Source organism: Pongo abelii, chromosome 6, assembly GCF_028885655.2.
Source record: "Pongo abelii isolate AG06213 chromosome 6, NHGRI_mPonAbe1-v2.0_pri, whole genome shotgun sequence".
NCBI classification, from domain to species: Eukaryota; Metazoa; Chordata; class Mammalia; order Primates; family Hominidae; genus Pongo; species Pongo abelii.
Genome location: NC_071991.2, coordinates 40,831,239 through 40,846,428, shown reverse-complemented (window position 1 = coordinate 40,846,428; position 15,190 = coordinate 40,831,239). Strand labels below are relative to the sequence as shown.

Genomic DNA, 15,190 nt, shown 5'->3' with positions numbered 1-15,190 from the left:
CATGGGATGGGGTAACCCTTGGGGTCATGTGGCCCAGGGAGCTTTGTTCAGAGGGTGCTATTTAAAAGTGATGAATGGGCCGGGTGCGGTGGCTCACGCCTCTAATCCCAGCACTCTGGGAGGCCGAGGTAGGCGGATCATTTGAGGTTGGGAGTTTGAGACCAGCCTGACCAACATGGTGAAACCCCGTCTACTAAAATACAAAAGTTAGCTGGGCATGGTGGCGGGCACCTGTAATCTCAGCTACTCGGGAGACTGAGGCAGGAGAATCACTTGAACCCAGGAGGGAGAGGTTGCAGTGAGCCAAGATCGCGCCACTGCACTCCAGCCTGGGCAACAGAGTGAGGCTGCCTCTCAAAAATATATAAAAATAAAAGTGATGAATGAAATGCCCATCGGTGGTGTCCTTTTTGCCTGTAGTGCCTGGCCCAGTACAGGGTGGCTTAGCCCTGTGTGCTGTGCCCTAAAACCTCATCAGAGTTGCTGCCCCCATGGCATCTGCAGAAGGGCCTCAGGAATAATGTATGTGAGGGTGCACGATCCGCAGTGCCTGCAGCCTTCCTGGGGGAGGCCTGGCCTGGAAAGCCTCCTCCGATTACAGCTGATAGGCAAGTGGAGCCCTAGATACCATGCTGGGGACAGACACTGCAGCACTCGTGGGCACTGGCCTAGATTCTTTGCACCTGGCTCTTGGGACCTGCCACCTGCCCACCCACACACCTGAGAGCACCTGTCCAGGTGCAGACCATGGGGAGCAAGAAGCTGACATCCAGGGCCACTCTGCTGTGTGAAGGTGCTCAGGGTGGAGGAGGAGACTGAGGGCTTTAGTCAGTTCTGGGGGATCCTTCAGGCTCCCTGCCCATAGTGGATAGGACCGAGAGTGTGTAGGGGCACTCGTCTTGTCAGAAGTTACTTGGACCCAAAATGCAGGTGTGTTTAGTGTCTGGGACTGTTTTGAAGCCCATCCTTCTGTTTCAGGAAAGTGCCGTGGCACTGCCTGGGACATAGGCGTGGAGGGGAGCCAAGGGCAAGGCCACACTCTGAGCAGGTTGCCATGGAGACACGAGGGTGCATCAGGGGGCCCAGCAGGGGCCATGAGGGTGCATCGGGGAGGAAGGAAGGAAGGCATTGAGGCTGAGAAGGGCCAGCATAGCACAGGCAGGTGCAGTTGCTTTCCCGGGCTGGGCCTGAGCGTGTGCCCCATGGGGCCAGACAGCATAGGTGGTGGGTGGAGCCTGAGGACAGGAGAAACTTGGCAGGGGGTTACTCCTTACTCCAACCTAAAGGTTTGCTCTTAGCTTGGGCTGGAGATGCAGAGGCAAGGCCTCAGGGGTGTCTGTCTCCTTCACACCCAGGACGAAGTCCCCAAGCCTGGCCTGGCCCACAGGCCTGTAGCACCTGGCCAGTCTAGCCTGGTACCTGGCTTCCCTGTCTCCATTCCAGCTCTCTGTCCTGGATTCTGGGCTGGTTGTGTGGCCTCTGCTGGAGCCTCCTGGCCCCCATGGTGGCTGCCTACTGTATCACCTTGCGCCTCGCCTATGTCTGGTACCGAGGCTGATGTCCACACAGGCCTGCGTGCCGTCTGTCTGTATAATCCACTGGGGAGGAGCCCGGCTCTGTGGTCACTGTGTGTCCTCAGCACCCAGAATAGCCAATACATGTAGCAGGGGCGAAAGGAGACAGCAGGACAGCCAGAGGTCTTGGTCCTGGGGCTCCTTCCTGCCCAGAGGCTGCCCTGGCCACATCTTTAGCGGCCACTGGGGGTGAATGGCGAGGTCAGGGGTGTTGGGGCCTGGGATCCAGTTTCAGTTCCAGCATCCAGGGTGGACAGTGCTGGGCCCAGAAGACTTCAGAGGACCAGAGGAAGAGGTGGGGACAGCTGGTGGAGCTATGATCTATGACTAGTGCCCTACCTGGGGTGAGCCGTTCACCCTAGAGGGGCTCAGGACTGTCAGGGCCAGCTCAGGGCTCCCATAGCACTACCTTTTGTTGGAGGAGGGGCCCAAGTAGGGTCTTGGCCAGGGACCGGGCTTGAGTCTGTATTTTGGCGCAGGAGGTTGGCAGGATTCCAGCTAAAGCACCCAGCTGCACTTGAAGCAGTTTGTCCTGTTTTTCTTTTATTTGCAGTTTCCCGAGACAGAACAAAATAAGAATAATTTTTGTACACTTACAAGGCTCAGAAAGAAAAGACAATGAAACTCAGCAAAAAGAGAGGAGGGGAGGCCAGCCAGCACCGTGGGCAGCCGACCCCTTGCAGCGCTGGCCAGCGGCCGCCACCACCACACCGCGGACACCTAGCTAGCAGAGCGGTGTGGCTTGCTCTTTAGGGGTCATGCAAAAGAATTATCCCCCAGAAAAAAAATCCCCAAATTATCCCAGACAGGCAGCTCCGTGGAGGTGACAAGGTGAGAGGGAGAGGAGGGGAGGAGGCCCCAGGACGCCAGGGTGGCCGGCCGCTGGGCCACGCGCTGTCCGTGGTGAGCCCTGCCGCTGTCCCATGGCCCAGGGAGCCACTGGTGCGGAGCCCGGCAGATGTTTACCCTGTGTTCATGGATGGGGACAGCTGTCCTGGGCACAGCGTGGACGGAAGATGGTGTCCACTCTGAGTGTTCATCGGTGGACAGTCCCCTTGGAGTTTAGGATCCTGTGTCCTGTTCCCCATTCTGTGCCCCTCCCTTGGCTTGATTTGTAGGGAAGATAAAGAAAATCCTTGTTGAAAACAATGTGAATTGAAAGTGGGCAGGCACTGGGGCAGGAGCCCCGACCCTCTGCAGTCAGGGCTTCTGACCACCCCCACCCAACCTGGCTTCAGACCCGCCCTGCAGCCCCACCATGCTCGGGCTTGCCCTGTCCCCGAGCTCCCCCATGGTACACACGATCACAAGGGGCCGGGGACCCACCTCCTCGAACCTAGGCAGCCGACGCTCAGGAGCACAGGGCTGCACCCTGCCCTCCATCCACTGGTGTCCTGGGCCCTGTGCCCACCTGTTTCTGTCCCCAGCCCGCCTTATCTCCATAGCTGCATCCCTGGCCCACCTAGAAGGTGCCCTCACACGCACTGCAGCCCGCCAAGGCACTGGCACACCTGACACTGCACGGGCAGCACTGCCCTCACGCCTCCCACGTGCCCTCGGCTGGCTCCCACTGTAGCTTTTGCTCCCTTCTGCTCCTGGCCCAGATTCCAAAGGCACTCCCACTTCAGCAAACCCCTGCACCGACCCTCGTCTCAGCCCAGAAGCTGGGCAGCCACCACCTCTGACCCCACTCTGCCACTTGCTGCACCACCCAACCAAACCCCAAGCCCCAGGCTTCCCCAAACTCCATCAGCAGACAAGTATGCCCAGACACAAAGCCTGGCCTCCCCTCCCAGCTTCAGTTGGGGGCTCAGGGACTTGAGCGAGGCCCGCAGTCCTTTGTCAAAAGTCTGCTCCCCCTTGCGGGGTGCAGAGAAGCCGAGCAGGCTGGGGGAGGGCCGAGGGGCGGAAACAGGGTTGGGAGCTGCCAGTGCATCTGCTGCTGGCCAGCAGAGAAGGGACAGACACCTCACACAGGAGGGGGGCCAGCCCAGGCAGAGTCCTCTTGCCACAGCTGGCTGTGTTGGAGCTGTAGCCAGCAGTGCTGTCTCTTGCTCGGCGAGAGGCCCGAAGCTAAGCTGTGCCCCTCTTTGCACTTTACTCCCCGAGAAGGACCAGAGCTGGAGCCCTGGGTGTGTGGGGGCATCTCTGATGGCCTTGGGGATGGGACTCCCGTCTCAATACTCCAGGGGGTGAGGGGCCGGCCTGGGCTCTGCTGAAGGGTTGTCCGTGCTGGGTGTGTGGGGATACCGGGCACGGAAAACCCACACCTAGCCCTTCAGGGGATGAAAGGAAGGGAAGGGAAAGCAGGAACAACAGCAACTCTCAGGCACAACTAGCGGGAAAGGAGGCAGCCCAGCGGGCCCCCACAGCCCCTCCCAAGAGACAGCTGACAGTCACGACAGCCAGCGAGCACACCACGTGGAGCCCATGCGTTGGCAGGAGGATGCAGACACCTTAGGTGTGGGGTGTGTGCGTTACCTACAAACTAACACCGTTCAGCACGTGATGGGGGCCTGGCAGACAAGTTCATGTCCCAGCTGGTCCCCCAGAGGCCAGGAGCACAGACGGACACACGTGGAGCTTGGGTGGGGAGCGGCCCCACGAATGCCAGTGATTTTTACAGCTTTTTCCTTCCTTTAGTTTTTTTTGTTTTTTTTTTTTTTTTCATTTCATCTGATGTCAATTTTTTTTGTGGTTGTCGTCGTCATCTTGTTTTTTTTTTTTTTTTTTTTTTTTTTTAAACAAATCACATCTGGTCTTGTTTTTCTGCAGACACAGGCACCAGGGGAGGGAACGAGGCAGACACAAACATGCGACAGGCAGGCCGTGTGCCCGAGGGCAGTCGGGCTCCAAACACCAACTCTGTCCGGCGAAACCAGGGCGCAGCTCTGAAATGGGGCGGGTGGGTCAGCTCCTCAGCAGCCCCCTCTCCCGTCCACCCCCAGGCTCTGCTGTCTGCCACGCGGCACTGCAGAGAGGGTTAAAGTCCAGAAAAGGGCCCACTCGGGAGAGGGGTTCAAGGTGCCCAACCCAATTACTACTATCCCTGTAAAACTGGGCTCTGGGCTCTGGGCCCGCTGCACCCGCCACCTGGGGAACTCCCATCTGGGGCTCTAACAGTCCTCACAAACGGCATAGTGCCCAGGACTGTGCTGCCCGGGGCCCATCCACCTGCAACCCACCCAGCTCTGGCCAGTGTGGACTGCTCAGGCCCTCATCAGCTCCCCAGTCCTCTGGGGAGGCCCACCACACCCAGCCTGCCGTGGTCCCTAATTTGACATCATTCCTGTGGCCTCACCAGGAAAGCTCAGGGATTTCCCAGGCATGGGCTCTGCCACAGACCCCACTGCTCCCCATCGCCTCCCCAGGCTGCAGCCATTCACACCACCACCACCCCTCTGCCCCAGCTGTCACTTAGCACAGAACACTCACCTTCACTGCAGCGGGGCCACAGGCGCGCCCGAGCAGTGGAAGTGCACGTTCTGCCACTTGCCGTCACGGCGGTGCCACACGCGGGTCTCCTCAGACTGGCTGGTGCGGGGCCGGCCCTGCCCGTCAATGTACTGCGTGAGCCGGATGTAAGCGATGCAGGCGGCGTCCTCTCCGATGACGTGCACGTGCGGGTTCAGGATGGTCGTGTGGATCGGCTTGCTGTTCTTGGCCAGCACTGTAGACAGCAGGCGGGGCGGGGGTCTCGGGTTACTGTGGCTGCTCTGGTACCCATCTTCCACCCCCACCAGCCTAACCCTTTCCCTCTCTCAACTCCCCTTACTGGGGAGGCTCGGCTGTCCTGGGAGCAGCACGGGCCCCTCCAAGAGTGGGATTCTGGGGGCTGGGTATGGCCTCTGGCGGGTGAGAGGTGGCTGGCCAACCCTGGGCACAGAGGGGACAGGGCTTCCATAGGCAGCCACCATGCTGTCCCTGGGAGGGGCCAAGAGGCTCTCCTGGGGGCACCGCCCCCTCATGCCCACCCGGGCTCCCTCACTCACGGTTCTCGAAGTAGAATCTGTGGAAGTCCATCCCTTCAACCAGGTTGCCCAGTGCTTCAGGCTCAAACGAGGTCAGCCCTGGGTCACAGATTTTCCTGGGGGCCAAATCCAAGTGAGGAGGGGCCCCGTGGACCCCTGACTCTGAGCAGGCCCCCCCAAGGGTCCCACATCCTTGTCCTGCACAGCCCCCCCCCAGCCCCAGGGACTCACGCGTAGGCCTCAAAGTCACCGTTGTTGACGGCCTCGATGAGCTGCTCCGTGGTCTTAATGATCTCCTGCTTCCGGGCTGTGGGGAGACATGGCCAGGTGACCACTGGGTGCTGGCCCATTCCCCCCGGACCCCTCCACACAACCCAGGGGAGGGCCTGGGGGAGCTTGAGCTGCATCCACGCTGTGTTCCTGCCGCTATTCGCAGAAGAGATCCTCTCGCCCGCCCCCCCTCCATCACCAGTGGCTTCCTCATTTTCAAGTGCAACAGCCTCCATCTTATTTTTCTTAACTAAAGTATTTTTGAAGAACAGAAATATTCTATCCACATTACAAAATGCCTGGAAAATGCAGAAAGAGGAAAAATCCCCACAATCCACTTGGAGGTCACCTCCTGGCCCCACGTGCTGTCCGCCGCAGTCTCCCTCCTGCCCTCCCGTGAGCCAGCCCCGGGGCCCACCAGGCCTGGCCCTGCGCTTCCCTGCAGCTTCCCAGCCCCACCCTCCTCCCAAGCCTTGGGTTCTTAGTGCTTCCTTCACCCAGCAGCTCTGGTGAGGGGGCTACTGAGTGCAGGCACCAGGCGAGAAGGCAGAGACCTGCCTCAAAGGAGGAGCTGTCAGCAAGGCCACGCGGAGGCTGGGAAGGAGGAAGCAGCAGGGGGTGGCCAGGTGCAATGTAGGCTACAGGGTTCCCCAGAGCGATGACCAGGGCTGTCCCCGCAGAAGGAAGAGTGAGCGTGGTCTCTTGTTCCCCGCTTTTCTCATAGGAGCCGCATCCTGCTGGCTTCACCTGCTTACAGTCCGGGGCCCACATGCTACTCCTGCAGACACCCCTGTTGCCCTGCACCCCCATGCCCAGGCTTCTCCCGGGCGCCTGCCTGCGGCTCCTGCCTGCTCCCCTCGGATGCCAACAGGCCCCCCAGCCATGCTGGTCCTCACTGGCCTCCGGGGCGCTCACTGGCAGCCTGCATTGCTGCTTTAACTACAGCTTATTTTCATTGTAAAAGATTTTAAATGTATGGAAGACGTGGAGAGAATAATAGAACCCACACTCTACGGATTCAAATCTTAACACTTTCCTATTTGCTTTAGACGCATTTTTAAAGAAATAAAGCACCGCACATGTAGTTTGAAGATGCCTGTGTTCTCCTCAATCTTGCCTCATTCACTCTCCTCAGGCAGAACTACTGTCCTGAGTGAGGTCCCTAGCCACATCTGCGAGGATATATACGCAGGCATGCACATACATGCACACTCACACATAGAACACACATGCACACGCACGCTCACCTATACACATGAGTAACAGTGGTTTCTCAAAGTAATTCGTCCATGGAAAAAACTCAAACCCCCAGAAGTGCACCGGAAGCAAGTTCCTGGGAACTGTCCCTGTGGGGAAAGTCTCTGCACTCCCAGCACTGCGCTCCGTGACCCTCAGGCTGCTGCAGGCCGCACCTGGGACACCTGCCCTCAAATAGCTGCCCGCCCTGCAGGACACCATTTTCACCAAGAAGGCAGGCCCTGTGGTGACGTTTCCACTCTTCAGCTGTGAGTGCTGCCTCCAACAGTCACATACATGCGACCTGTCTGTGGTCTAAATTCCCAGAGGAGGGAATTCTTTTTTTTTTTTTTTGAGATGGAGTCTAACTCTGTCACCCGGGCTGGAGTGCAGTGGCATGATCTCGGCTCACTGCAGTCTCTGACTCCCAGGTTCAAGCGATTCTCCTGCCTCAGCCTCCCAAGTAGCTGGAACTACAGGTGCACACCACCATACCCAGCTAATTTTTTTTGTGTGTGTATTTTTAGTGGAGATGAGGTTTCGCCAGGTTGGCCAGGCTGGTCTCAAACTCCTGACCTCAAGTGATCTACCCACCTAGGCCTCCCAAAGTGCTGGGATTACAGGTGTGAGCCACTGTGCCCAGCCAGAAGAGGGAATTCTAAGCACGCCCTGTGGTGGGGTTGCCTTTATCTCTCCCGCCTCTGGGAGCTCACACCACCAGGGAGCCCACCTGGCAGGTGGACTGAGTCCACAAAGGAGGCGCCACATGCCCAGGTGTGCCTCATGCATGTGTGTGGGGCGCTGCCTGGGAACACCTGTGCTACACGTGTCTGCTCTGGGGCCTCATGTCCCCTGCTGCACAGTGACAGCAGGAGGAGCCCGATGGCACCTGAGGAGTGGGGTGTACACATGTTCACATATGTGATCACATGCATGTGTGTACACGTGATTGTGCGTTCATGTGCGTGTATGGAAACATGCACATGAGCAGGACGGTGTGCAGATGAAGCTCATACATATGCATGAGCACCTGTGTGTGCATGTGTGTGTGCAGTGCCTGTGAATGTGCACGTGTCGTGTGTGCCTGTGTTGTGTGGCGTGGGCACATGTGCACTCGTGGGTTGTCCCTATCTGGAAAGGCCCTTGCTCCTGACCCAGCTGTACTTCTGCTGCCAGCCTGTCTCCCTTTCTTGCCTAACTTTCATCTAGACCATGTCATGGATGGTCCTCAGGACAGTCTTGCTACACAAGGCCAGTTCCCACCCACCTGGTGGACCCTAGAAAGCTGGCCTCTAGGAAGGTAGGCTGCAGGATCCAGAAACCCCTTCCCCTCCAGTTCCTGCTGCAGCCACCACGAGTCCCATTCCTGCCCCATTCCACCTGCCCAGCTCTAGGAAGGCACAGAGCTCTGTCCCAACACATGCTGTGGCTGTTCCTGTCCTTGCCCCTGGGCCCCAGGACAGTAGCATATGACACTTGAGGGCCCGCCCCCGCCCCCGCCCCCGCTCCCGCCCCCGCTCCCGCCCCCGCTGCTACGTTCCTGCCTCCTCTCCACCCTCTGCCTGGCACCTGCCTCTCCCCCGCCTCATGCCTCCACTTTCACCTGTCCTTTCCTGGAGGTGGCCCCAAGCTTCAGGTCTGACCTCTCTTCCACCTGTAGCCAGTCCTTCCAGCAGCCCCCAAGCCAGGCCCCACTAGGCTGCCTGGCTCTGCCCTCCTTGCATCAAGAGAGAAGTCTGGTGTCCACATGTCCCAAACACCTCCTGTCACTTAGTTAACCCCCCTTTCTAATGTACACAGAGAGCTGCCCCTCCCACTCCACAAGGGTTCTCAGGCGCACAGCAGCAGGCAGCTGGAATGGAGAAGAGAATGACATTATGTCATTTGGTTTCCAGTCTGCTTTGGTTCTATAGTCACCTTACACTAATGGTAAGTGAAACTAACCTTCCGTTTAATGAAGTAATATGCAGTGCTTTTAAACAAATTGTAATTAAAATGGGAGTTGATGTGAAGAGAAAGCGTAAAGTAAACAGAAGAGGAGATGCACAGTCAGAGTTCCAATCAAGAGTGGTAACCATGCTGAAGTATGGGAAGCAGGTCCGTCGTGAGATCCACCCATCCATTCCACAGAGGGGAAGCCTAGGCTGCCCCTGCCCTGCAAAATGGCGCTGCCCAGACCCCAGCTTGACCCAGCCCCCACTCTGCCTCCCCACATAGCACATAGGAGCTTTTGTGTCCTTGATATCCAGGCCCCTGAAGAAGGGCATGATCCCTGATGGAGGGAAAGGAGTGGTGCCCAACATGAAGGGGTGCCCAGGTGGGGAAACCTGCTGGCTGAGGACAAGCTGTCCTGGCAGTTCCAGGGACAAAGGGGAGGTGGTGGGCAGGGTCTGGCATTGGAGGGGTCTGCACGAGCCAAGAGCCTCTGCAAGTCAGGCCTTCCAGGTGCCCCGACATGAACAGGAGCCTTTGCATTGCCTGTGGCTCTCTTGGGGTGAGGCAACAGATCCAGGCAGGCTTAATGAGTCCAGGTGGGGTCACAGCAGGTTCTCATCCTGGCCTGGACTCCTGGGACTCCAGGCTGGCCCCAACCCCATCTCTCAGAGCCAGAGGTGGCTTCGGGAGGGAGGGCAGCTGGCCAGGGATCAGGCTGGATTGTGTATAATCCGAGATTAGAGAGCGTGGGTGGGGAGGAGACGGGGCCTGAGGCAGGCCGTGGGCACCTGCCCTATTTACACAGCTGGTGGGTGCCTTCTGGATAAAGGAAGTGGAAAGGAGGGAGAAAGCTGGCCACCTGCCACCTGGGCCCAGGTGCCCTCAGGGCAGTACCCAGACTCTTCCTTTCCCTGAGTTCCCGGAACATCTCACCCACCCCTTTCCCAGCCCTGCCCAGCCCCTCCCAGGAGGGCCACACGAATCTCCATCCTGCCCTGCTCACAGCTCCTTCCTGCAGCCCCCACCTCCCCAGCCAAGCTCAGGGAAGACTGGAGGGGCAGGTCTGTGCTGTGGCCCCTGAAGGTGAGCCTGGGCACGGAGCCCCGAGCTGGCCACTCCACACCCACCCTGGGCCCTGTCCTCAGAGGACTCACCCCAGATACTGCACAGACCTTGAGGGCAGGCTGCAGTCCTGGGCTGGGGTCATGCCAACCTGATGGGGTGACCTTCCAGGCAGGCTCCTTTGGGCACACCCCTCCACTTCTGCAAGGGCAGCAAGCCCCTTAAAATCAGATGAGCTGCTGTAGAAGTGGCAGGTGTGGGGGGTTCTGACCACTCCCAGAGGCTCTGCTGTGCACCCACTCCAGCTGCACGGCGGCCCCTCCCCATGCCTCCCTCCTTGAGTTCTGGTCGCCCAGGCACCCCGACCCTATCAGCATCAAGAACCTGGCTTCTCCCCTCAGCTGCTTGCCTCTGATCTCCTCAGTTAACCCCCGCTGGGGGTCCTCAGCCAACCACAGAAGCGCTGGGGGTGAGTATCCCTCCAGGGGCTGCCCCCTGCCCTCTCGGGCACCCAGGGTGGATCCAGTGCCCCTTTGAGCCTGCAGCCTGCATCCCCCTCCTCAGGCCGCTGCTCCTGTGGGTTCACTCTCCCCACACCCCTCTGCCCTGGCTGCCTGCAGCAGTCCCCAGGCCCAGCCTGCAGAGGGGATGGGGGCACGCAGACCCCACCTGTCCCTCAAGTACTTACCTAGCCACTGCCCTGCCATGCCGAGCCCTTGGCCCAGCAGCCTCTTCTCTAAAAGTATCTCCACACCACCCCCAGCCTGGTGTCTCCCCACAGGTGGGGGTGGCAGCAGCCCTGGGATGTCATCCATCCCCGTAAGTGATACTGCGGGTAGTCGGCAGACAGACGGGGAGGTGGCCCAGCCTGGCTCCTCCCTGGCCGGGGAGGCTGCCCAGCCTGTGCTTCCTGTCCCGCCCGCTCTGTTTCAGCCTGGCCCCAGCTGCCCCCCAGATCCGCACCTCCCGATCCCCATCTGCTCCCTGCTGTCTGGACTTGGACAGCTCTAATGCTAGAGCGTCTCAGGCCGGGACTGACACTTTTCTGCCCCTGCCCAGCAGGTCCACCTTGACCCAAGCCAGCAGCTCCTGGCGTGCTGGCCCTTGCCACACGTGCGGACCCTTTGCCACCCATTCCCCTCCCATCAGGAGAAAGCTGTGGACCTCAGGGTCGCGAGTGCTGGGATCGGCGACAAACCTGCTCTTTCGGACACTCTTGCTACACACACGTGTCATACACACTTCATAACCATAACCTCCATTTTCTGAAAGCCAATGGCACCTTCATGTGCTTCAAAGCAATTCCCTGGGATCCAGCAGAGGGATCCTGTGCCCCGCCCTCCCCCGCAAGCTGGCCCTTCCCAGAGCACCACTGCCAGGCTCGCACGCCCCGAGCCCCTCCCAGCAGCCGCTGCCAGGGCCACTCAAGGTGCTACTTACACGGGGTGGGCAGGGGGCCAGGGATAGTCGGAAATGGGCAGGGCGGGGTCCCCACTGGCGAGGGGCCCTCGGCTTCTGGGGTCCCTGAGCCCCTCCTCACAGAGTTCAGGATGTCAGAGATCCTGGGGGCTGGGGCGGAACAGACAAGACATGAAGACAAGGCAGGCACGGGGGGCACGCAGGAAAGAAACCATGGGCAGACAGCCAAGCCAGAGATTGAGGGGCACACAGGCAGACGTGGGGGATGGGGCACAAGGGGACAGAGGGGAGGGAGGGAAGATGGGGGGTGTGGGGGAAGATGGTGGACCTGGGCCGACAGAGGGGATATAGGGGACAGAAGGGGATGTGAGGGACAGAGGGGAGCTTGGGGGACAGAGAGGGAAACGGGAAATGGAGGAGACGTGGGGGACAGAGGGGAACGTGGGGGACAGAGGGGCATGTGCGGGGACAGAGGGGGTGTAGGGGATGGGGGTGCATGAGGGGACCAAGGTGGGTGTGAAGGACAGAGGGGGTGTGGGGGACAGAGGGGGGTGTGGAAGACAGAGGAGGGGGTGTGGAGGACAGAGGAGGGTATGGGGGACAGAGGGGGAAATGGAAGACGGGGTGTGGGGGACAGAAGGGGGTGTGGGGGACAGAGGGGGGCGTGGGGGATGGGGGTGGAGGACAGAGGAGGGTGTGGGAGACAGAGGGGGATGTGGGGGACAGAGGGAGTGTGGGGGACAGAGGAGGGTCTGGGGGACAGAGGGAGAGTCTGGGGGACAGAGGGGGTGTGGGGGATAGAAGGGGGTATGGGGGACAGAGGGGGGCATGGGGGGCAGGGGGGTGGAGGACAGCAAAGGGTGTGGGGGACAGAGGGGGGTGTGGGGGACAGAGGGAGTGTGGGGGACAGAGGAGGGTCTGGGGGACAGAGGGAGAGTGTGGGGGACAGAGGGGGTATGGGGGACAGAGGGGGTGTGGGGGACAGAGGGGGTGTGGGGGACAGAAGGGGGTGTGGAAGACAGAGGGGGTGTGGGGGACAGGAGGGGGTGTGGAAGACAGAGGGGGTGTGGGGGACAGAGGGGGTATGGGGGACAGAGGGGGGCATGGGGGGCAGGGGGGTGGAGGACAGCGGAGGGTGTGGGGGACAGAGGGGGGTGTGGGAGACAGAGGGGTGTGTGGGGGACAGAGGAGGGCGTGAAGGGACCAAGGTGGGTGTGGGGGACAGAGGGGTGTGTGGGGGACAGAGGAGGGTGTGGGGGATACAGGAGGGTGTGAGGGATACAGGAGGGTGTGGGGGATACAGGAGGGTGTGGGGGATACAGGAGGTTGTGGGGGACAGAAGGGATTGTGGGGGACAGAGGGGTGTGTGGGGGACACACGAGGGTGTGGGGGACAGAAGGGGGTGTGGGGGACAGAGGGAGAATGTGAGGGGCAGAGCAGAGTTTGGGGAGGAAAATGGAAACGAAGGAAAGAGGGGAATTTGGGGGACAGAGGGGGATGTAGGGATAGAGGGGGGACTTAGGGGGACGTGGAGAGGTTGTAGGCTGACCGAGGGGGATATGGGAGGACAGAGGGAGACGGGGGACAGAGGGTGCTGCTGCGGACAGCGTGTGCGTGGAGAGGAGGCTGCAGGAGTGAAGGGCAGATGCTCTGGCTGTCGGGTGGCGTGGGCTGAAGCTGCTGGGGGCAGAGGGCACCCTCCAGGGAGAGGCTGCTGGCCAGCAAGAAGCTATCAGGTAAGTGGCCCTTGAGGAACGCTGGGCAGGCTTACAGGGAGAGGCGGGAGTCACGGGTGTTACAGAGGAGACCTGGCCTGGCCCCATGAGGACAGCCCAGGTCAGCGGAGGCCAGGCTTATGATTCTCCGTAATATCCCCTTGTTGGTGAGCTCCAGAGACCCTGGCTGGGGTTCTAGTTTTGGCACCTTCCTCAGCCCCCTAGACTGAGGAAGGGTGCTCAGGGGTTGGGGTCACATCAGGAACCAGGGTGGCCCTGAGTGCAGGCTCCTGGGCACCATGGGCAGGGCCCCTGGGTGGGTGTGAAGTCTGTGGGGCTGGGACAGTGATCAGCAGGAGGGCCTAGGGGCATGGGGGGCCTCAGAGGGGCCAGGGCTGCCCGGGGCTGGGACAGACCCTTCTGAGAGGGGCCTGGGGCTGGACATCGAACGGGGAGTGGCAGTGGGAGCAGGAGCCGTGGAGGGGTCTGGGCCCCTGAGGGAGAAGCCAGGAGCTACCCTGCTGGTTAGCGTGGGAGCCCACAGGAAGCCCCGCCAGGGCAGGACGCCAGGCTGCGGCGCCGGGGCAGGGTAGCTGGGCCGTGCACGCAGGTGGGAAGCTGCTGAGCACCGGCCATTCGCAGGGAGCTGTCCGGCAGCAGAGGCAGCAGGCCTGGGGGCCACTACTTACACGGGGAGGGCAAGGGGCCTAGGAGAGCCGGAGACAGGCAGGGCGGGGGCCCCACTGAGAGGGGGCCCTCGGCTTCTGGGGTTCCTGAGCCCCTTCTCACAGAGTTCAGGATGTCAGAGATCCTGGTGGCTGGGGTGGAACAGATGAGTCGTGAACATGAGGCAGACAGACATACCAGGCGGCGGCAAGGCGGAGGAGGCCAGTAGGAGGGGTCCCGTGTTCTAGACCCCTCAGGCCCTGAATCAGAGCCTGACTCAATAGCAAAGAGCCCCGCCGCCCGCAAGCTGAGGTGGAGTGAGGCCTGCACCGACCCTGAAGACTGGAATTGAGGCCCGAGCCTCCGGGACCTCCCATCCTGCCCAGTGGCCTGGAGCAGAAAAGTGGTCCAGGGCCCTCCTCACAAAGAGGTGGGGCTCGATGGGCTGGGGCCACCCTGGAAAGCCCCAGTGAGGGATTGTGGGGTGATGAGGCTGGAGCCAAGGTCCACGCTCAGCCTGCCCTCAGCTCTGGAGTGGCCCCTCTAGGGGGTTGCCAGCCCTCCAACATGACCCCCACAGCAGCAGGGCCCAGGCTACTTACATGGGGCTGGCAGGGGGCTAAAGGGAGCCGGAGATGGGCAGGGCAGGGGCCCCTCGGCTTCTGGGGCTCCCAAGCCCCTCCTCACTGAGCTCAGGATGTCGGGGACCCTGGGGGCTGAGGCGGAACAGGTGAGGCAGGCAGGTGGGTGGGGCGCCCACAGGAAAAGAAGGCAACTGGAGAAGGACAGGGGGAGGCCAGAAGGGAGGGAGGGGGTGACAGCTGGATACCTGGGGCTCCTGGGGTGGAGGTGGGGTGGCCACCCTATGGGGGTCCTGGGCCTGTGGTGGCCACAGCAGGTATGTGAAGGCCGAAGGAGCCAACACGGGGCCGGCGCCAGAGCCAGAGCCAGCAGAGGCCAGGGCACCACAGGCCAGTGCAGGCTGGCGCAGAGTCAGAGGCCACCCTGCCACCCTAGTGCTGTGACCACCCCTGGCCAGAGCCAGCAGAGGCCAGGTGCACGGAGATGGAGTGACAGTCATTGTAGGGGCATGATGGCCACTGAGCCTGCCTGGACTCTGTGCCAGCCTCAGGGCAGCCTGGCAAGGCTTCTTTCTGCACGGGGTGGGGTGGGGGGTGTCTGCCTCTACCTTGAGAGGCTGCTCGGGCTCAGATCTGAGCCACAACTGCTGGCTTCTGGTTGTCTTCTCTTCTCCCCTGCAGGATCCAGGCTGGGCCCCCCTCCCAGGTCCCCTCCCTCACTGCTCAGCACCCCACCCAGCTGAGGGTGATGGCAGAACCTC

General features: G+C 60.9%; 2 protein-coding genes across 10 annotated transcripts in view; one reads left to right on the top strand and one right to left on the bottom strand.

The window, feature by feature from the left end:
- Nucleotides 1-4,286: 4,286 nt before the first annotated feature.
- Nucleotides 4,287-15,190, bottom strand: part of CAMK2B (calcium/calmodulin dependent protein kinase II beta) — a 108,125-nt gene continuing 97,221 nt past the window's right edge. For 7 of the 9 annotated variants that reach the window (XM_024249751.2, XM_024249753.2, XM_063726011.1 and 4 more), the window contains 4 exons: nt 5,777-5,852; nt 5,567-5,661; nt 5,010-5,244; nt 4,287-4,465 (listed from right to left, as the gene is read on the bottom strand). In XM_024249751.2, the coding sequence (XP_024105519.1) occupies nt 5,012-5,244; nt 5,567-5,661; nt 5,777-5,852 (404 nt within the window). In that variant the 3' untranslated portion in view covers nt 4,287-4,465; nt 5,010-5,011. The other 2 variants (XM_024249746.2, XM_054559251.2) reach the window with 2 other exon arrangements.
- The window catches only part of OGDH (oxoglutarate dehydrogenase), a 481,925-nt gene continuing 480,635 nt past the window's right edge, over nt 13,901-15,190 (top strand). The window contains exon 1 of the mRNA XM_054558872.1: nt 13,901-13,908. The gene's annotated coding sequence lies outside the window, so the exon portion shown is untranslated. The remainder of the gene's footprint in view (nt 13,909-15,190) is intronic.